General features: G+C 41.7%; 1 protein-coding gene across 3 annotated transcripts in view; it reads left to right on the top strand.

The window, feature by feature from the left end:
* The first annotated feature begins 380 nt into the window (after nt 1-380).
* FAM168A (family with sequence similarity 168 member A) overlaps nt 381-22360 on the top strand; it is a 213368-nt gene continuing 191388 nt past the window's right edge. Inside the window, exon 1 of one of the 3 annotated variants that reach the window (XM_066250439.1) lies at nt 381-964. Coding sequence is in view for 2 of the 3 variants with exons in the window: in XM_066250433.1 (XP_066106530.1) it covers nt 17846-17848 (3 nt within the window). In the remaining variant the exon portion in view is untranslated. Of the gene's footprint in view, nt 965-17810; nt 17849-22360 lie in introns of those variants that run through there. The other 2 variants (XM_066250433.1, XM_066250434.1) reach the window with 2 other exon arrangements.

Consider the following 22360-nt stretch of genomic DNA (forward strand, 5'->3'; position numbering starts at 1 on the left):
TAATGGAGCTAGGTTAAGAATTTTGCCCTTTTTACACTTGGATTCAAGTAGCCAAATCGTCCTCGGCTTTGCAGGGAGACCAGAAGAATCTGCTGCTTTAGTTTTGTGAGAGAGTGGTAACGGGAATGGCGAAAAGAGCACGGTTTCATAGGTGCTCTAATCCATTGAGGTTTGTCGTCAGTGGGTTGGCGTATTCTTTTCCTTTCCACTCTCCTTCACTTCTTTTTAACATGGAGGCAGAACTGTGAACTGCGTCTCCCAGCATTTCGCAGGAACCGGAAGGAAGGCGGAAGGCTGTGGCGCATGCTGGAAAATGTAGTCCAGTGAGTGAGTGAGTGAGTGAGTGAGTGTGTGTGTGTGTGTGTGTGTGTAGTCCAGTGAGAGTGTGTGTGTGTGTGTGTGCGTGTGTGTGTGTCTAAAGAGGTTGGAGACACTGAGAACATCGCTACCGGGGATGGGGCTGTGTCTTTGGGTCTACAAAAGCGGCTCGCGAAGGTCTGCCTCGATTCCATTGTCCGTGACCGTGGAGGGCGCGGCACCTCTGCGCTGGGCACGCGGCGGCAGGGCAGGCCGCGCGCGGCCCGGAGCGAGGCATGCCGGGAGTTGTGGTCCCAGCGCGCTGAGCTGTGGGACGTGTCGCGGCGCTGCGCCGGCTCCTCCTTCCCCGCTCTTCTTATAGGTCTCGGGCTCCCTCCCTTCGCCTCCTCCTCCCTCGCCCGCAGCGGAGCGTCCCCTCCCCCACCCGTTGGGCTTCTCGGCAGCTACTGCAGAGGATTCAGAGCGGAGTCGCTGAGGAGGAGGAGGAGGAGGAGGAGGAGGAGGCTCTTGGTCCCTGCGCGCCATCCGCCACCTTACTGGACACGGGCGAGGGAGCGAGAGCGTCACCTCTGTAGCCTCCAGAGAAGACAAGGGCATCGCCGCCTGAGCTACCGCCGTCGCCGTTTTCTCCTGCAGCGGCTCTTCGGTGAGGAGACCCCCCGGCCCCCCCACCCCCGGTCCGCGCGACCTGAGCCTGGGCCAGTGGTTCTGGGGAGAATGAGAGTGGGGGCTGCAGAGCGCGGGTTGGGGGAAGGGGGTGGAGGTCGCGATGGAACGGCGGGCTGGCAGGGGAGACTTGTCCAGGCGCGGGCTGGGGGTGGGGTGAGGGTGGGACCCAAGCAGGTTGGGGGGGGGCAACAGGGGAAGGGGGCTTTTAGTGGGGAATAACCGGACCTGGGGCAGGAGCGTGGGGTTGGGAGGTTGGGGTAGAATTTGGGATGGTTTTGAGGCGAGCTGGGTGATGAGACTGGAGTGGGATGGCTTTTAATGGGGGAGGGGACTGAATAGAGGTGGTGAATTTGGGGTTGGCTTGGAGCAGTTGACAGTTTGGTATCCCAGCTGGGGTGCAGGGTAGGGGCTAATTTAAATAGTTGGCTTGCAGGGTTGGATAGGACCCTTGGGGGTGTTAATTCAGAAGGGTAGAATTTGGGGTGGACCTAGGACAGACTGATAGAGGTGGTAGGACCTGGGGGTGAGGCGCTTGGCATGTATTGAGACCTGAGCTTGAAGTGGGCGTTTGTCATCTCGGAGTGGTGGAATTTGTGGGCATTTAAGGAATAGCGTGGGTTAGGAGAGCAGAATTTGAGGTTTTCCTGGGGAGTGTTTATAGAGGTTAGAGTAGGAGCTGGTGGGGATGGGACTTTAAATGAGGGGAGTGTGATGGTGAGCTGGCAGAGGGGGATAAATGAGAAATTAGACTCACAATGAGCAGACAAGGATTGAAATTGGGAGGGGGGCACAGTGAAAGGGGGGCACAGTGGAAGGGGATCTTAGAACCACTGGAAGGGGTATTGGTGGCTCCCCGGTGGGTCGAGGTCGAGGGCACAGAAGATACTGCTCAGTACTAGTAGCAGGTGGAGTGCAACGTTGGGGGATGGTATCTTGAAGAAAATGTCTCTTGGTCAAGGTGGCTGAGGGAGTTTTAGAGGAAGAATGTATGAGATGAACCAGTAGAACAGGAGAGGTGATTGCTGATGGTGAGGTGGCAGAGAAGTGGGAGATATGGAGTTGGTGTGGATGGGACAGAGTGGACGGAGAGGGGAAGTGAGCAGTGCTGGGAAGAGATGGAATGGGTGAAAAGGAGAGATTTGATGGCCTTCATGAGACAGAAGAGAGTTAAGGGTTGGACTTAAATGGACAGTTTTGGAGGCTGTGGTTTGGGAAGAGACAGTTAATCAGAGGCGACTTTGTAGGGGAGAGAGAAGATACATTAAAGATTCTTTCCTAGAGGAAAGCTGTTAGTTTAATCTTTTTGATTTTTTTTCATTTATGTTGGTATCATATTTAGAAGTACATCAACCCAAAGGGTAAAGTTGAGAGGGGTTATCAGTTAAGGTAGAATTAAGGAGGGGAGAGTGTCTTCTATTAAAGGCACACCTTGGAAATAGTGCTGGTTTGGGTCTAGGCCACCATAATAAAGCAAATATTGCAATCAAGTGAGTTGTGATCTTATTGCTGTTGGAAGGTCTAGCCTTAAATTTGTAAAAACTGCAACATCTGTGAAGTTCAGTAAAGCAAAGTGCAATAAAATAAGTTATGTCTGTGTTCATATAACAAGAAAGTTGGGAGAAAAAACCCAGTCCCCAACTAAAGGTGGAGAAGATAAAACTGGAATGTGACATATCTTTCTATGTGATGCCTCTGCCTTCTCCTTTCCACCTTCCCCTGGTGTGTTTAAAAATTAGTGGTAATAGCCAGAAGGAAAGAGGTTGTGGGGTAGGTGGAGGTGAGCAAAAGAAAAGAAAATGGGGACAGAAAGAGACTGCTTGGGGTAATGGTTACATGATGTAGTGTGCAGATGATGTTTTGTTGAGTTGTACGCTTGAAACCTGTATGATTTTGTGAACCTATGTCACCCAAAAAAATTCAATAAAAAAATATTAATCCTGGAATTTGGAATTAAATAGATTTGATGGGCTTGAGGTAGCATTCCTTGCTTGAGAATTGATGAATGAGACTGAAAAATATGAGGATGAATTTATTTCCTAGTCAGGGAGTGTGCATCTATGCAGAAAGAGCTAAAGCCTTTTTTTTTTCCCCCTGTTAAAATTGATTGTTTGAAGATTCCATTTATTGGTGTTCTGGTTTGCAAGGCAATTAGGTCCATCATTGTATTGCAGGCTAATAATCCCGAGATGCATCTTGGCACCACTGCTTTATGTAAACAGAGGACAGGAAATATGGAAATATCATAAATATTCATTGGTGAGATCGTTTGGTATTGATGGAGTTTTTCATTTGATTCTCTTCTGACGTTACTTGATAGGATTTATAATAGACTATCTTTATAGATTGAATTTTTTTCTGAAGGTGGTCAGAATTCTATCAGATGTGGATAAATAAAACATTAGAATCATTTTATTTTTAAGAGGATGGCATTGATGTATACACATTACATTAACTACAGAAACAATATCTCCAATATTATTTAAAGCTTTAATAATATGCTTATTCTCATGACAGAGTGCTAATGCTGGAAGGTAGAGAGGGGTGTGCATGGAAGAAACATCTTTAGGGAAACAGTTTTATGGACTTAATTGCATTAACTATGAAATGTTAAAGAACTGGCTGTTGATTTTAGAGCTCAAACTGAGGAAAAAATGGGGAGAGATTTAAGGAGGATTAAATTGGCACCAGTGCAAGATCAGAAATCAATCTTTTTGTTAAAGCTTCAGAATTCAGCTCACAAATAAATAATTTTCCTTGGCTTTCACAGTTGAGCATATAAAAATACCCAATATTTAGAATGCCTTTTTTTTTTTTGAGTTCCAAAATAGGCAGAATGATGGAAAGTTGGACTTATCCTCAGAATGAAAAAATTTTTAAATTTTTAATGAGGAAGCTTTCTTTAAAAAAACCCACAACTATTTATTTATTTATTTTTAGAGAAATAGGAAGAGAGAGAGAGAGAAACATCGATTTTTTTTTAATTTTTTTATTTTTATTTATTTATTTATTCATTTTTAGAGAGGAGAGGGAGAGACAGAGAGAGGAGAGACAGAGAGAGAGAAGGGGGGGAGGAGCTGGAAGCATCAACTCCCATATATGCCTTGACCAGGCAAGCCCAGGGTTTTGAACCGGCGACCTCAGCATTTCCAGGTCGATGCTTTATTCACTGCGCCACCACAGGTCAGGCGAGAAACATCGATTTGTTGTTTCACTTATTTATTCATGCTTTGGTTGATTCTTGTATGTGTCCTGACAGGGATTGAATTGCAACCTTGGCATATTGGGACAATGCTCTAACCAACTGAGCTACCTGGCCTGGGCAGGAAGCTTTCTTTATTACAATAAAATCAGGTTAGAGCAGTTACTTGTCATTTGATGATGAGTGTAATTTAATTAATGCAAGTATTTCTCATAACTTTACTTTGGGTTCTTGACATTGCTTTTGTAGATCTGCAGGCTTGCTCGAGAGGTGGGATATTTATATATTTAAAGTCTTAGCTTTTGAAAGGTCAAAATGAAAAGTAATCGCCTTGGAGAAATGTGTTGGTGGATTGTTTTTCCCTCTTCACAGCTGTTGTCACCTGTGCTGTAGAAATATATGTAAAGTGTTTTAGTATCTTTACCTCATTTGATTCTCCCATATTCTGGTGAGAAGGAAAGAGTAGACGGAGGTATTAGTAGACAGGCATCTGGTAGAATGAATAGCCTATGCATTTAGGGGTCAAGAGTTCTGGGATCAAACGCCCATTCCAGAACATGATAGCTGAGTGACTTTAGTAAAGTCACTAAAAACCGTTCATATTTAGTGCTAATAGTTATATAGCATTATGAATGTACTTACTTCCACTGAATTGTGCATGTAAATATGTTTAAGGTGGTTAAAAATCTTTTATACTTCACAAAGCTGTCAAGGGGAACAATCAGTTCATGTCCTGAAATAACTGTCCTGAAAACATTGTGTGTATATGAAATATTTACTCAATATTTATTTACTTACTTATTGCTTGCTAAGTGCCAGGGGAAATGAAAATGAACAAAAAGCAGCTTTCATTGTAGTGGGGGAGACAGATGATTTAAACATAGTGAGAGAAGGGAGGCAAAACTAATGTGGTGGTGACAAGTGTGGGTTCTGAGGTCTGCCTACCATTTACTACTAGTAGTGTGACCTTGGGCACAGTGATCTCATCTGTAAAGTGGGCATAAGAGACTTAATTTATCAAATTGTTTTGAAGATTAAACAGAATAATCTATGGGAATCATTAAACAGTGCATTAACATGATACATATTAAAAAATATTAGTTGTTGTCATTAACAGATACAAAGAGACTAGACTGTGAATAGCCTTGTGTGTCCTATCGTTGAGTTCTTTTTTCTTTTTTTTAATTTTTAATTTTTAATTTTTTGTATTTTTCTGAAGTGAGAAGTGGGGAGGCAGTCAGACAGACTCCCACATGTGCCTGACTTGGCCCCTCTGGGGTGTTGCTCCATTGCAACCGGAGCCATTCTAGTGCCTGAGGTGGAGGCCACAGAGCCATCCTCAGTACCTGGGCCAACTTTGCTCCAATGGAACCTTGGCTGCGGGAGGGGAAGAGAGAGACAGAGAGAAAGGAGGGGGAAAGATGGGCTCTTCTCATGTGTGCCCTGGCCGGGAATCAAACCTGGGACTTCACACACCGGGCGATGCTCTATCACTGAGCCGGCCAGCTAGGGCTGTATCTTCTTTTTAAATAGTGAAACAAGCCATATGTGTAAAAGTGCATATATTATACAGCTTCAATTTAATGAATGATAAATTGAAGGCCTATTATTTCTACCAGCTTAACAAAAGGGAGATTTCTAGTACCTTTAAAGCCTCTTGCAATTCCCTGCCTGATTGAATCTCCCTCGTCTCTCTCCCTCAGAAGTAACCAGTTTCCTGAATTTTGTGTAAACCAATCCCTTACTTTTCTTTAGAGTTTTACAAAACAAGTACATACCTAAACAATATATATTTACCTTTGCAATACAAATAGGATTATAATGTATTCTTATGTGACTTGCTTTATTTTTATTTTTTAATATGGAAAGAGCTTTACTTCTTCCACTGTTAAAATAACATATGCTCATGGTAGAAATTGGAAATTACAACAAAAAGTAAGAGGGAGCAAAATTATTGTCTATAGTCCCATTACTGAGATAGCAAGAGAAAGCTGGTTTGCATTTATGGATGATCAGATTATCCAGATGTGGATCAGTCATATTTGGGAAATAGAAATCAGGGGGAGTAGTTAGCAGCCTTTGTGAGCTGTGAAAGAACACTGTCTAAGAGTTTTTTTCTCATTGGCAGGAGTTTTTTATTTACTAAAGACTAATTCTTAAAATTTATTGATTGATTGATTGATTTTAGAGTGAGAGGAAGGGTGGGCGAGAGTGAGGAACATCGGTTTGCTGTTCCACTTATTTATGCCTTCATTGGTTGCTTTTTGTATGTACACTGACTGGGGATTGAACCTGTAACCTTGGTGTTTCGAGATGGTGTTCTAAACAAGTGAGCTAAACAGCCAGGACCTGTTTATTTTAGTATTATCATAAGGAAAGTGAAACAATGTAAATCCACAACTGCAATGCACTCCAAAGCTAAGGAGCTAGTAGTCTTAGGTTGTGACAACTATGTTTGACATCTATGCAACAAATATCTGTTGAGTGATTATTAGATGATAATAAGGGAGTGCTGAGAGTATAGGGTACAAAAATTAAAATTCTCTGCTCTTAAGGAGCTTATAGTTAGTCTATTGGGGAGACAGACATGCCACAGATAATTGTAGCATAGTGTGTGATAAATGCTGCAATGAGGGCATGGACAGGGGCTTGGACAAGGGGAATGGGGAGGATGGAGGTTGGCCTGGCCTGATCTACCTGAGGGAGCAGGAAAGAGATGCTTGAAGAAGGTAATGCTTGAGCTGAGCAAGACCTGAAATGTGTGTAGATGTACTGGGGAAGGACATGTTAAGAATGGTTCATGTTGTTAACAGTACCATTGTTTCCTTCGAATGTTCTTGTAGGCCTTAGTTTGTACCTCTTTTTAAAGGTCTTTCTAGCATGTACACCTGTAAAAACCAAATAAGCAAATACCTAAATATGCTGTACTGTCATGTTCCTATTCTTTCCAAATGCTGTGCCTTCTGCCTAGAAAGCCCTCTCCCTACTGAATTTTTTAATCTTGATTTCATCCATAAGATGAAGTGTACTAATAAACATATTTCATGGTTTTTGCTCTTTTCAGTTTGTTGGTTAGCAGGAAGAGATTTTTGAAGCTTTTAAAACTAGCAGAAAGTTAAGAAGAGATCTTTATTGATTCTGCTTTCTCAGTAAATGTTAATATTCCTTAGGTCCTTAGCTCACTGGAGTTAAGATTCTTTCCTTCAGAAGTCTTTCCCACTATTGGGTTTAACTGCTACCTGCATGCCGATGACTCAAAATTCTGTCTCCAGCTCAGAGCTACAGCCTTGTCTGTTTCATTGGCTACTGGCCACCCACATGCATCCATTTTGATAATTCTCAAATTCAGTGGGTGCAGAACAGAACTAGTTTTCCCCATGTACTTATTCTGACCTCCTCCATTTTGTCCCTCCCCACAAAAGTTAAAATTATTTTTCTGTAGTTTTGTGCTAACTTAAAAGTACTGCCATCCATCCAGTCATTCAGTATGTGAATCTGTGCCATTAGTTTTCTCCCTTCTCTTTCATAGTAAAAAATAAATCCTATTTATTTATTTATTTATTTTTGTGACAGAGAGAGGGACAGATAGGGACAGACAGACAGAAAGGGAGAGAGATGAGAAGCATCTATTCTTTGTTGTGGCTCTTTAGTTGCTCATTGATTGCTTTCTCATATGTGCCTTGACCGAGGTGGGTAGGACTGCAGCAGAGCGAGTGACCCCTTGCTCAAGCCAGGAAATAGGACCATGGGGTCATGTCTGTCATCCCACACTCAAGCCAGTGACCCCATGCTCAATCTGGTGAGCCCTCACTCAAGCCGGATGAGCTCGCACTCAAGCCAGCAACCTTGGGGCTTTGAACCTGGGTCCTTTGCATTCCAGTCTGTCGCTCTATACACTGTGCCACTGCCTAATCAGGCAATCCTAAATATTTCTGCAGTTCATCTCCCCTTTCCTTCTATTATCAATTTAGTTCAGACCCTAACCTCACCTGGACAAGGACACTAGTCTTGTAACTGGTTTCTGTATCACTTGTGTAGTAAACCAGCAGCCAGAACATCTGCCCAATAGGTATAAATGTCTTTGTCACTCCCCTCCTTAATTCCCTTCATTGGCTCTAAAGTCTAAGTTCCTTGCCATGACATATTAGGCCTTCTGTGACCTGTACCTATGGACTTTGCTTGCCTGATTTCTCATTACTGGTAATGCTGAGCAGCATGTAGTGTCTATAGATATCTTGCAGTTTCACATGCTGCTGCTTCTATTCATCATTCTGGGTTGAGTGCATCTCTCTTAAGAAACCTTTTAGAACTCTAAGGTTGTCATAAGTGTCCCCATTTTGTTCACAGGGGGCAGCCAGTGCATGTCTCTTTTATAGTACTTGCTTTGTTTTAGGAAAATGAACTGTTTGCTCCTTCACTGAACTGTAAGCTTTTTGGGGACAGTGACTTTGTCCTATTCACTTTTTTTTAAGTGAGAGGAGGGTAGATAGACAGACTCCTGCATGCACCCCAACCAGAATCCACTTGGCAACCCTCATCTGGGGCCGATGCTCAAATCAACTGAGCTATCCTCAGCACCTGAGGGCAATGCTTGGACCAGCTCAGCTATCCTCAGCGCCCAGGGCCAACACTCGAACCAGCTGAGCCACTGGCTGCAAGAGGGAAAGAGAGAGAAGGGAGAGTGAAGAGAGATGGTCTCTTCTCAAGTGTGTCCTAACTGGGGATTGAACCTGAGTTGTCCACTGAGCAAACTGGCCAGGGTCTGTCCTAGTCATCTTTATAATCCTGACTCCTCCTGAAAGGTGCCTTGAGATGATTAATTTTTGAACTGAACTTAGTAAGGATAGAAGATAAATCAGTAGTATGATATTCTAATGAGAAGTAAGGTGATATGTGTTTTTCTAGGTGTAGGTTTTTATTAGTGTGGGATTTAGAATTTAGATTGATAAAGGCTTTGATGATGATGATGATGATGATGTATAGCATAAGGTTCAAAAGTAGAAGACAATGGGATGGTGTGTTCAGGGTTTGAGAGATGCTTTGTGTAAAAAATATTTTAGGCTTTGCGGGCCACATAACAGTCTCTATTATTTCTTCTTTTTCTCCTTAATTTTTCCCTCCTCATCTTCTCCCTCTTTCCCTCCTCCTTATTTTTCATTTTTAGCTTACAGGCCATACAAAAACAGGCAATGGGCCTGACCAGGCGGTGGCGCAGTGGATAAAGCATTGGACAGGGATGCAGAAGGACCCAGGTTTGAGACCCTGAGGTCGCCAGCTTGAGTGCAGGCTCATCTGGTTTGAGCAAAAACCTCACCAGCTTGGACCCAAGGTCACTGGCTCAAGCAAGGGGTTGCTCGGTCTGCTGAAGGCCCGTGGTCAAGGCACATATGAGAAAGCAATCAATGAACAACTAAGGTGTCGCAATGCGCAACGAAAAACTAATGATTGATGCTTCTCATCTCTCCGTTCCTGTCTGTCCCTGTCTATCCCTCTCTCTGACTCTCTCTCTGTCTCTGTAAATAAATAAAAACAACAACAACAAAAAAAACAGGCAATGGGTATGCCATAGCTTGACAATCTCTGGTATGTTATCAGAAATCAAAATTGAAGTTGTAGAATATTGAAAAGTAGAGACTAAGGCAAGTTTATATTTTTATTTTTTTCAGAGAGAGTAAGGGAGAGAGATGAGAATCATCAATGTGTAGTTGCAGCACTTCAGATTGCTTCTTATACATGCCTTGACACGGGGTCTCCACCTAGGCCAGAGAACCTTTGCTTAAGTCAGTGACCTGGGGCTTTAAGCCAGTTACTTTTAGGCTCAAGCCAGTGACCATGGGTGTATGTTGATGATCCATTGCTCAAGCTGGTGAGCCCACACTCAAATCAGCAACCTCGAGGTTTCAAACCTGGGTCTTCAGTGTTCCAGGTCAATGCTCTATCCACTGTGCCACTACTGGTCAGGCAATATATTTTTTGTTTTATTATAAAACTTAGTTCCTTGGGCATGTAGGCATATCTTTAGCATTGAAAACAGTCACACAGAATCTTTTTTGTCAAATTGCTTTGTTTTTGTAAAGGTTTAACATTTAAAAAAAATTTATTCATTTTAGAGAGGAGAGGGAGAAAGAGAGGGAGAGAGAGGAGAGACAGAGACAGAGAAGGGGGAAGGAGCTGGAAGCATCAACTCCCATATGTACCTTGACCAGGCAAGCCCAGGGTTTTGAACTGGCAACCTTAGCATTTCCGGGTCTATACTTTATCCACTGCGCCACCACAGGTCAGGCCAAGGTTTAACATTTTATTAAAAGGGCTATTGAGCTGTGTTTGAAAGTGCTCTAAGAACACCTTGATTTATAAAGCTCCAACACAGCTCTCCCTCATCTCTCCATTTAGACAGGTATCTGGGTCCTTTCAGAATATGCCTGTTTTCTGATGATATGGACTGTGCTTTTACTTAAATATAGACATTAAAATTTTAAAATCTTTATTTTATTGATTTTAGAGAGTGAGGAAGAGAGAGAGAGAGACAGACAGACAAGAACATTAATCTCTTCCTGTATGTGCCCTGACTGGGGATTGAATCAGTAACCTTTGAGCTTTGGGATGATGCTCTAGAGCAGGGGTCTCAAACTCGCGGCCCGCCCACCAATTTTGTGCGGCCCGCAGACTAATCAAACTTCGTGGATTAGTCTGCGGGCCAGTCTGCGGGCTGCACAAAATTGGTGGGTGGCCGCATGCGGCCCGCGGGCCCGAGTTTGAGACCACTGCTAGAGTCTAGACCAACTGAGCCATCTAGCCAGGGCTTAAATACAGACATTTGAAGAAATGCTGGGCTAATATACATATTTTTCACGGTAAATGTCAGTCCCTGGCAGAATTGCCATTATGGTCTTGATTTGCCTTCTGGTCATGTCCTTCAATTGTGACAGTTTTGGCTGATGCTCATATTTTCTATCCTCCATTTTATAATTTTTCTATATGTTCTGCTTTTCTAATGTGTTCTCTTTCCACTTTTATTTTGAGTTGATAGCAAAAATTCCTATCTGTATTTATACTTACACTATTTATACTTCTGCAAATATAATTATACTGTTTTATTTGATCTATAGTATATAGGTTGGTCATGTTGCATTATTTTCATTTTAAAGATGGAGTAATCAAGACTGAAGAGGACAGTTTGTCTCAGGATTTAGGATTAGTAGAGGTTGAGAATGGAAAGACAAGAGGCAATATTTGAGTGATACCCAATATGCTAGGTGCATATTTTTCTTATATAATTTGATTCTTTTTTTTTTTTTTTTAATTTTATTTATTTATATTTTTTACAGAGAGTGAGTCAGAGAGAGGGATAGACAGGGACAGACAGACAGGAACGGAGAGAGATGAGAAGCATCAATCATTAGTTTTTCATTGCCCGTTGCAACACCTTAGTTGTTCATTGATTGCTTTCTCATATGTGCCTTGACCACGGGCCTTCAGCAGACTGAGTAACCCCTTGATGGAGCCAGCGACCTTGGGTCCAAGCAGGTGGGCTTTTGCTCAAACCAGATGAGCCCGCGCTCAAGCTGGTGACCTCTGGGTCTCGAACCTGGGTCCTCTGCATCCCAGTTCGACGCTCTATCCACTGTGCCACCGCCTGGTCAGGCTATAATTTGATTCTTATGTTTACACTGTGTAGGGTACTGTGCCTATTTTACAGAAGAGGAAATGGAAGCATCTGAGGCCTGTAGGGATTAAGTAGTTTGCATTTGGCTACATAGATAGTAAGAGAAGAGAAGCGTATATTAAAAACCTGATCTGCCTTGCTTCAAAGCCCTTGTTCTTGTTACTGTTCTTTATGTAAATCTCCCTGGTTTTGTTTATTTTTATTTTTGAATTTTTATAAGAGTTTATTTGAACCAAACTGATGACATATGCTGGGGAGCAAGATCTCATGCTCCCTCCCTGGTTTTAGACTCTTGTTTATGAGTAGTATCTTGGCTATACAGTACATTAGAATCACCTGCAGATCTGTTTTAAGAAAAAAGACATGCTCTGGTTCTAATAGAACATCTGTAGGTGAGCCTAAGGTGTGTGTGTGTATGGGTTTATGTTTGTATAGAAAATGTAACATAAAAAGTAATTATATTGTGGTATATAACATGTAGAAAAAAAGTGCACACGAAGTATAACCACACTCATATCAAGAAAGGAAACATTATACCTTCCTACAAGGTAACCAGTATTCTGACTTTCAATATCATAGCTTATATTTGCCTGTTTAGGAAATTTTGTAAGGTATGATTGACTTTTTGCACTCAACTTTATGAGATTCGTTTATGTTTTTGTGTGTAGCAATAGTTTATTCTTGCTTATGGCGTTGTAGCAAGTGTTCTCAAACATTTTGGTGTCTTCACTCTCACTAATAATTATTGAAGACCCCAAAGAACTTTTGTTTATGGGTTATATTGGTCAATATTTACTGTATTAAAAATTAAAACAATTAAAAAATATTTATTTAAAAATAACCCTGTTAGCCTGACCAGGCGGTGGTGCAGTGGATAGAGTGTCGGACTGGGATGCGGAGGACCCAGGTTCGAGACCCCGAGGTCGCCAGCTTGAGCGCGGGCTCATCTGGTTGGAGCGAAAAGCCCACCTGCTTGAACCCAAAGTCGCTGGCTCCAGCAAGGAGTTACTTGGTCTGCTGAAGGTCCGTGGTCAAGGCACATATGAGAAAGCAATCAATGAACAACTAAGGTGTCGCAATGTGCAACAAAAAACTAATGATTGATGCTTCTCATCTCTCTCCATTCCTGTCTGTCTGTCCCTGTCTATCCCTCTCTCTGACTCACTGTCTCTGTAAAAAAATAAACAAATAAAAAAAATTTTAAAAATAACCCTGTTAAATGTTAGCATACTTTTATGAACATGACTATATTATTCCAGGCCAAAAAATTAGAAGAATAATATTTTATGTTTTCCCAAATTTGTTTACTGTCTGACTAAATACGTATCTGTTTTTACATTTCATAGTGTTGCAGTTGGTTGTTTTGCTTGTAGTATATAAAGAAAACACAGTACTTCATATGTATATGGCTAGAAAAAAGAGGAATGTTTTAATATCTTTTAAAAATTATTTTGGATCTTGTTTTTAGATACTATATCAAAACTTGACAACTAATGATTTCTTTCGTTTCCTTTTTTTTTCTTAAATAGAACTTTGCATAGTCTTTTTTTTTTTTAAAGATTTTATTTATTGATTTTACAGAGGAGGGAACGAGAAATATTGACTCATAGTTGCTTCACTTTAGTTGTTCACTGCATGTTCATTGTATGTGCCTTGATGGGGCAAGCTCAGGTTTTCAAACTGGCAACCTCGCATCCCATGTCGACACTTGACCCACTGCGCCACCATAGGTCAGCCACTTTTTTTTTTTTTTTTGAGAGAGACAGGAAGGGAGAGAGATGAGAAGCATTAGCTTGTAGTTGTGTCATTTTAGTTTTTCGTTGATTGAGTCTCATATGTGCCTTGACCAGGAAGGATAGGGGGTGCAAGCCAAACTAGTGACTTATTGCTCAAGCCAGTGACCTTGGGCTCAAACCTGCGTCCTTGGGCTTCAAGCCAGCAACTTTTGGGGTCAAGCCAGTGACCACGGGATCATGTCTGTGATCCCACGCTCAAGTCAGCGACCCTGTGCTTAAGCCAGATGAGCTCGCACTCAAGCCGGCAACCTCAGGGTTTCGAACCTGGGTCTTCTGTGTCCCAGGCCAATGCTCTATCTATTGGGCCACTGCCTGGTCAGGCACAACTGGTAGTTTCTTAAAGGCCTTTGGCCTTATGGAATCTGAAGTTGTATAACTGTTTCATATTCTATTACATTAAAATCCATTAGTGTGTTTTTTACTTTGCGTGGATCTTCTACCCAGTGGTGGGACTAAAATAATTTAACAATTGGTTTTCTGCCCTAATGACCATTTTAAGTATAAAAAAATGATATACTGAAAGGTAGTTTATTATTTTATGCATTTAATACTTTAATAAGAACAATAAAAGAGATACATAAAACTAGATTATAAGAATTTTCAAGTATTAATGAAAAAGTATTAAATAATACCTGATAAAAAACAATAAAACTGTTATTTATTTCCATACTACTTTTTTTTTTTTTTTTTTTTATGTGCCTTGACCGTGGGCCTTCAGCAGACCGAGAAACCCGTTGCTTGAGCCAGTGACATTGGGCTCAAGCTGGTGAGCTTTTGCTCAAACCAGATGAGCCCTTGCTCAAGCTGGTGACCTCGGGGTCTCGAACCTGGGTCTTCCGCATCCCAGTCCGACGCTTTATCCACTGCGCCACCGCCCGGTCAGGCTCCATACTACTTCTTGATTGGCAGCCTCACTTGCAATATTCTTCACTTATTTTTTTTTTTTGTATTTTTCTGAAGCTGGAAACGGGGAGAAACAGTCAGACTCCTGAATGCGCCCGACCGGGATCCACCGGCACGCCCACCAGGGGGTGATGCTCTGCCCCTACGGGGCGTTGCTCTGCCAGGACCAGAGCCACTCTAGCGCCTGGGGCAGAGGCCAAGGAGCCATTCCCAGTGCCCGGGCTATCTTTGCTCCAATGGAGCCTTGGCTGTGGGAGGGGAAGAGAGAGACAGAGAGGAAGGGGGGGGGGATGGAGAAGCAAATGGGCGCTTCTCCTATGTGCCCTGGCCGGGAATCGAACTCGGGTCCCTGCATGCCAGGCCGACGCTCTACCGCTGAGCCAACTGGCCAGGGCCAATTTTCTTCACTTTTATCCAAGCATTTTTAGCTGTGTGATTTTTCCGTAACCATCTTTTCACTGTAGGAGTAGGATCCCATTCCTTTACCTATGGACATAATGAACATTACTGTGGGTGCTTAGAATACACTGTTACGCAGATGAATGTTAAAGAAGAATAAGAAATGTAAATTCGTGATTTCTATATCGGGCAGCTGCCCAGGCGCTCACCATAGAGAAAACCTGATAACAAGTACCATTTTAGTAACCAATTTGCTGAACTCAACAAAAAATTAGGTATAGCTTCTTTTGAACTGGTGTGAATCGGATGAATCCCACCACTGCTTCTACCCATGCGTGGTATTGTAACATCATGCATTGGTCATTTGGAAAACACTGGTTCACTGAATTATGCAGATCTACTGTGTGCTGACATATTCTATCATCCAATGTTAAAAAATCACATTTGTTAATATTACTACAAATCTCACTAGATAAGTGTTTTCTAATTTTTACTTGAAAGCTCAAATTTTATCACTGGAATAAATTCTGACAGTTGTTTTCCTTGAAGTGACAATCTCACGTTGTTCATTTTTGAAAAAATGTCTGCCAAACATGTAAGATTGAATAATCATAGTTTTTCTGCCAGTCATTCTTTCAAGTAAAAATGGTGTTTCATGAAAAGAGCAGCTAGTTCAGCTTACAACTCAATTGCACAAATGCTTTTAGTGCTTTTCTTTGAGACAACTCTTATAGTTTGGTATGCAGGAGAAGTGTTTTATGTATACTTCCTTTATCACAGGATATTCAAAAGATGTGTAGTTGAGAATTGAGATTTAATAAAATTAATAATTTGTGTGGCTTCATGAAGAACTTTTTTTTAAAATTTTTAATTAATTAATTTATTTTTTACAGAGCTAGAGAGTGAGTCAGAAAGGGATAGACAGGGACAGACAGACAGGAACGGAGAGAGATGGGAAGCATCAATCATTAGTTTTTCATTGCGCGTTGCAACACCTTAGTTGTTCATTGATTGCTTTCTCATACGTGCCTTGACCACGGGCTTTCAGCAGACTGAGTAACCTCTTGCTCGAGCCAGTGACCTTGGGTTCAAGCTGGTGGGCTTTTTGCTCAAACCAGATGAGCTCGCGCGCTCAAGCTGGCGACCTCGGGGTCTCGAACCTGGGTCCTCTGCATCCCAGTCTGATGCTCTATCCACTGCGCTACCGCCTGGTCAGGCTGAAGAACTTTTTTAAATTAAGTGAGAGGCAGGGAGGCAGAGACTCCTGACTGTGCCCTGACCGGGATTACCTGGCAAGCCCCCTCTCTGGCAATGTCTGCCCATCTGGGCTGCTGCTCAGTTGCTCAGCAACTAAGCAACTAAGCTATTTTAGTGCCTGAGGCGAGGCCATGGAACCATCCTCAGTGCTGGGGCCAACTTGCTCAAACTGTTTGAGCCATGGCTGTGGGAGGAGAAGAGAGAGAGAGAAAAAGAGAGAGAAGAGGGAGGGGTGGAGAAACAGATAGGTGCTTTTCCTGTGTGCCCTGACCAGGAATCGCACCCAGGACTTCCACACGCTGGGCCAATGCTCTACCACTGAGCCAGCTAGCCAGGCCGAAGAACATTCGTTTAGCTATTTTATTAAAAAGTTTTAACCTGACCTGTGGTGGCACAGTGGATAAAGTGTCAAACTGGAATGCTGAGATTGCCAGTTCGAAACCCTGGCTTTCCCAGTCAAGGCACATATGAGAAGCAACTACTATGAGTTGATGTTTCCCCCTTTCTCTTTCTCTCTCTAAAATCAATACATTTTTTTAAAATTACTGTTGACATTCAATACGATATTAATTTCAGGCATACAACATAGTGGTTAGACATTTATGTAACTTACAAAGTGATCCCACTAATAAGTCTAGTATTCCCCTGGCACCATATGTAGTCATTACATTATTATTGACTATATTCCCTATTCTGTACTTTACATCCTAATGACTCTTTTGTAACTGTCAATTTGTACTTCTTAATTCCTTCACCTTTTTCATCTAGTTCCTCAACCTCCCTCCCACCTGGCAACCATCAATTTATTCTTCTTATGTATGAGTTTGTTGCTTTTGTTTGTTCATTTATTTGTTTTTTTTTAGATTCCAAATATAAGTTAAGTCATAGGGTATTTGTACCCTCTAGGTACATCCATGTTATTGCAAATGGCAAAATTTCACTTTTATGGCTGAGTAATATTTCATTGTGTATATGTAGCAAATCTTTTTTTTTTTTTTGTAGCAAATCTTCTTTATCCATTTTTTCTATCAGTGGATGCTTAGGTTGCTTCTATATCTTGGCTACTATAAATAATGTTGCAGTGAACATAGGGATGCAGATGCCCTTTTGAATTAGTGTTTAGGGTTTTTTCCAATAAACACCCAGAAGTGGAATTCCTGGGTCCTTCTTTGTCTCTTGCTACAAAGCCTTTGTTTTAAAGTCTGTTTTGTCTAAGTATTACTACTCCAGCTTCTTAAAATTTTATTTTCATTTTTATGAAATACCAATTTTTATCCCTTTACTCAGTATGTGTGTCTTTCAATCTGAAATGAGTCTCTTACAGGCAGTGTATGTGTGGGTCTTGCAAGAGCCAGTTTAGCCACCTTATATCTTTTGATTGGAGCATTTAGTTTATTTATATTTAAAGTGATTACTGATAGATATGTAGTCATATTTGTATTTTTGACCTTTTATTATTTTTCTTAAAGAAGTACTTTTCACATTTCTTGTGATAGTGGTTTGGTGGTGATGAACTCCATTAACTTTTTTTTTTTTCCGGTCTCGAAGAACATTCTTTAGTGAAACTGAAACTAGCTTTCTTTTTTGCCGCGTCTGTGAAGAATGCAGTTTGGTGTCACTGCCCTGATTCAATACAAGATGGTATATTTTCATTTGTTATCATGATTATGTTTCCAGTCTTTGCTTATTTCTTATTGGAAATGGTGGTTTTGTTACATTGTTTTGAAAGCCAGCATGAATGCAGTTGATTTGGTTTAGAATGAAAACATTTTAGAGTGAACAGTTTTACAACTTTGTCATGATTTTAGAAAATCATTGGGCTTGGAGCTTATTCTTCACTACCTTGTGGGGAAGGAACGGTATAAAGTGGCCTTTTAGGGAAGTGTGCATATCTGTAGGTAAAAGTGGTTCTCTGGATCTTCCTAACCTTAACTTGGATTATTTGCTGTAGGAAAAAAAAAATGCAGATGAAGCTACAGCCAAGTAATCTTGTGTAATGACTTTGAGTTTTCACTGATTGGGTAGAAAAGAATGGAAGGAGGCAAGCTAGACAAATCAGTAGTGAGCATTCTTTTACCTTTCAGCCAGCACCCTTACACAGTCTGGAACCTTCGTTCTGGAGGGTGGAGAATTAACATCATTGTGTACCTACATTATGCTAGGCCCTTTGTGTGTGTTATCGTATTTAAACTCACAGTTATCCTGTAAGGTGGTTATAATTATTTAAATTTATTTGGGAGAAAATTTAGGCTTAGAGATGTGGAGCCTGCTCAGACTTATCCTGACTTTTCTGCCTCCAAAACCTATGAGTACTCTTTCCTACATGCTGTGCTGTCTTCCAGGGACAGAATCTCACTATCTGTATATCTGCAGACTAATCCACGGGCTTACTTAATTTTATCCAAAATATTTTGAACTTCATGTATTAGTCTGCGGGCCGCACAAAATTGTTCGGCAGGCCTCGAGTTTGAGACCCCTGTCTGTAACCTAACTCCTCTGAGCTACTGTGTTACAAAGATTGGTTCTACAAAATTACATACTAGGGTCCTGTCACTATTTTTTTGCTATGGGGAAAGGATCAACCTTCTTCATGATAAACTCTATAAAACTATTTAAATCATGTGGATATTTAGGAATTGAAAAGATATAATGGGAAGCATTTTCATTAGATTGTTAATGATCTCTTCAGAAATAGATAATATTCAATATATTTCTTTTGCTCATGTTTTCCCCCTCACTAGCTATCAGACCTCAGGCAAGTTACTTCACTTTTCTGTGTTTTCATATTTTTAAAATTTTTTGATTGACTTTAGAGAGAGGAAGGGGGAGAGGGAAAGAGAGACACATACACATCGACACATTGCTTTGTGTTTCTCCTTATTTATGCATTCATTAGTTGATTCTTGTATGTGCCCCGACCAGGCATTGAACCCACAACTTTGGCGTATTGGGTAATGCTCTCTAACCAACTGAGCTACCTGACCAGGGCCTCATTAAAAAAGCTTTAAAAAGGGAAGGGCAGCCCTGGCTGGATAGCTCAGTTGGTGAGAGCATCGTCCCAAAGTGCAGAGGTTGCCGGTTTGATCCTGGGTCAGGGCACATAACAGAACAGATTGATGCTCTTCTCTTGCTCTTTCTGTCTCTCATTTGCTTTCTCTTTCCCTACCTCTCCCTCTCCCTCCCCCTTTCTCTTTCCCCTCCCTTTCCCTTTCTTTCTTTCTCTAATAAATAAAAAGGAAGGGACAGTAATAACAGTACATAAATCCTAGGATTGAATGAGATATTTTTTATGAAGTATTGATCATAGTGCTTGGCATATCTAAATAATAACTGGTAGCTGTTATTCATATTGTCCTTCTTGAATGAAATACGGGATTTAATGTGATTTTGAGCATGTGAAAAAGGAACAATATTTTGTTTTTTAAAGCATTTTTTTGTGTGTGTGACTGACAGAGTCAGACAGAGGGACAGATAGGGACAGACAGACAGGAAGGGAGAGAGAAGAGAAGCATCAGTTCTTTGTTGCGGCACCTTAGTTGTTCATTGATTGATTTCTCATATGTGCCTTGACTGGGGGGCTACAGCAGACCGAGTGACTTCTTGCTCGAGCCAGCAACCTTGGGCTCAAGCTGGTGAGCCTTGTTCAAACCAGATGAGCCTGCGCTCAAGCTGGTGACCTTGAGATCTCGAACCTGGGTCTTCTGCGTCCCATTCCGATGCTCTATCCACTGTGCCACCGCCTAGTCAGGCTAAAGCATTTTTATTAGAGAAGTAAAGCACTGAATTTATTAGTTTTTGTATTTTGGGACTTAGTCTTCCTGGCAGTGATGCTCTAATTTTGGCTGTTTGCCTGTATTTCTTGGTGAACCAGTGAAAGTATGGTATGGCCTTTGACTCTCCAGTTTTAAAATTTTGTTGTCTAGATGAAACAGGTTGGATTGCTTTGGACATTTCATGGAGGTGTTGATAGCTCTTTCTAAATAAAAATATCAGTGAAATTCCCCGGGTTGTAATTGTCCATTTATTTATTATTTATTGGTCTTCTTTACTTGCAGTGGGTAGGGATTGCGTCTGACCATCCTTTTATTCTCAAGAGCCCAATTTTGGACCTACCATAGAATAGGGATCAGTAAGAATAGGCATCTTGTTGAGCAAATCCATAGTTTTAGTCTGGTCTGTTAGCATCTGTAATTTCCCACCCAGTTGCAGTTACTTTATGTTGTTTTAGGGAGGCTGAGTGTTAGCAGAATGACTTTACTGTTGTGGCCATTTGTAGCTCCTCCCACCCCCTTGTGTTGTATCTACTGCACTTCAGTCCACTCTCATGAAGCTTTCCCCTATTCTTTGCCCATGCCTGGGTTAGTGGAGCAATGCATGCAGTAACTACTCATGTACAGCAGATATTCAGAACAAACTTGACTTGTAAGAGATCATGAAATCTCACTTGAAATGAATGAAGGAAGATCGCATTGGTAATGTAGAAGAAGCTGGGATCTTATGATTACCTTTCTAACTCTTGGTTCTTTTCTCTCTCTTTATTAACCTTTTGTCAGTTTTAACTTTTAGTAACATAAAATGAGTGCTACAAAACTGTTTCATCAGTACTCTGCTTGTGCATTTGACTTTTTTGAACCTAAATATAGAATTTGACTTATCTGTTACAGTAGTGTGATGACAGACTTTAATAAATGTGAGATGTGGGGCAGCTGTGTTAGGCTTGCTTACGGGGTTACTGGCTCTAAGCACTTTGCCTGGTGGGTATGTGAGTGTGTGGCTGTGCCCTATGTGTATGGTCTATATAAGGCTTTGGGTACTTGTGCTCAGGAGAGATGGGGGATTGCAGATGCACGAATTGCCTGCATGCCACTGTGAGAAGCTGTTTTTGCTGTTTGTGTGCTGGAGAGGTGGGTTTCCCCTGCCGATGTGCTTGTCTGCTATTGTGAGACTCCATTAAGCAGAATGGCCCAAAGCTTTCCCACTCTGCAGTTTCTTTTTCCTTTTTTTTTTTTTTTGCATTTTTCTGAAGCTGGAAACAGGGAGAGACAGTCAGACTCCCACATGCGCCCGACCGGGATCCACCCGGCACGCCCACCATGGGGCGAGGCTCTGCCCACCAGGGGGCGATGCTCTGCCCATCCTGGGCGTCGCCATGTTGCGACTAGAGCCACTCTAGCGCCTGAGGCAGAGGCCACAGAGCCATCCCCAGCGCCCGGGCCATCTTTGCTCCAATGGAGCCTTGGCTGCGGGAGGGGAAGAGAGAGACAGAGAGGAAAGCGCGGCGGAGGGGTGGAGAAGCAAATGGGCACTTCTCCTGTGTGCCCTGGCCGGGAATCGAACCCGGGTCCTCCGCACGCTAGGCTGACGCTCTACCGCTGAGCCAACCGGCCAGGGCTCTGCAGTTTCTTTAACCATTTGCCCGAATCCAGTGTAGACCAACCTGGCCTTGGCCACCAGCATTACATGGGGTATTGTGTGATAACTATAAAAAAAAAGTGGGGTATTTATGACTGCCCTATTAAGCCTTCAGTAGTTTCTGATAGGTGATTTAATTATGGTTTCCAAAAAATATTTTGCTGGAATCTTGGTACCAGGCAAAAATAATCATTTCTGCATGCATTTATTTAGTTAACATGGATATCAGGTCTTGTGCTAGGTAGTTCTAATGATAAACACAGAGATTAGTAAGATGTGGTCTTTGTTTCTAAGGAGCCCCCAGGTGCAGGGGAGAAGATGTAAACAAATATACTTAAGTGTGTTGTAGGCGCTGTAAAATAAGGAGCAGAGAAGGAGGTGTTTATACTTTTTTTCAGGAATCAGTTCTTGGAGGAGTAGACACCTAAGCTTATTTCTGAAAGAAGACCAAGGTCTTTTGTGTAGATTTGAACCCCAGCTCAGCCACTTACTAGCTGTCTGACTTGGAGCCAGTTGTTTAAACATTCTGAACCTCTTTTTTTCCCCTGTAAATTGAGGATAATCATGTTTATTTCTACCTTTGAAAGTTACAAGGATTTTATATATATGAAAGAACTTGGTAAATGTACTAGACCAAAATTTTATTATTTATTTATTTACTTATTTTTTAATTTTATTTTTTTGTGACAGAGACAGAGTCAGAGAGAGGGACAGATAGGGACAGACAGACAGGAAGGGAGA

Source organism: Saccopteryx bilineata, chromosome 1 (genome assembly GCF_036850765.1).
Source record: "Saccopteryx bilineata isolate mSacBil1 chromosome 1, mSacBil1_pri_phased_curated, whole genome shotgun sequence".
Classification (NCBI taxonomy): Eukaryota; Metazoa; Chordata; class Mammalia; order Chiroptera; family Emballonuridae; genus Saccopteryx; species Saccopteryx bilineata.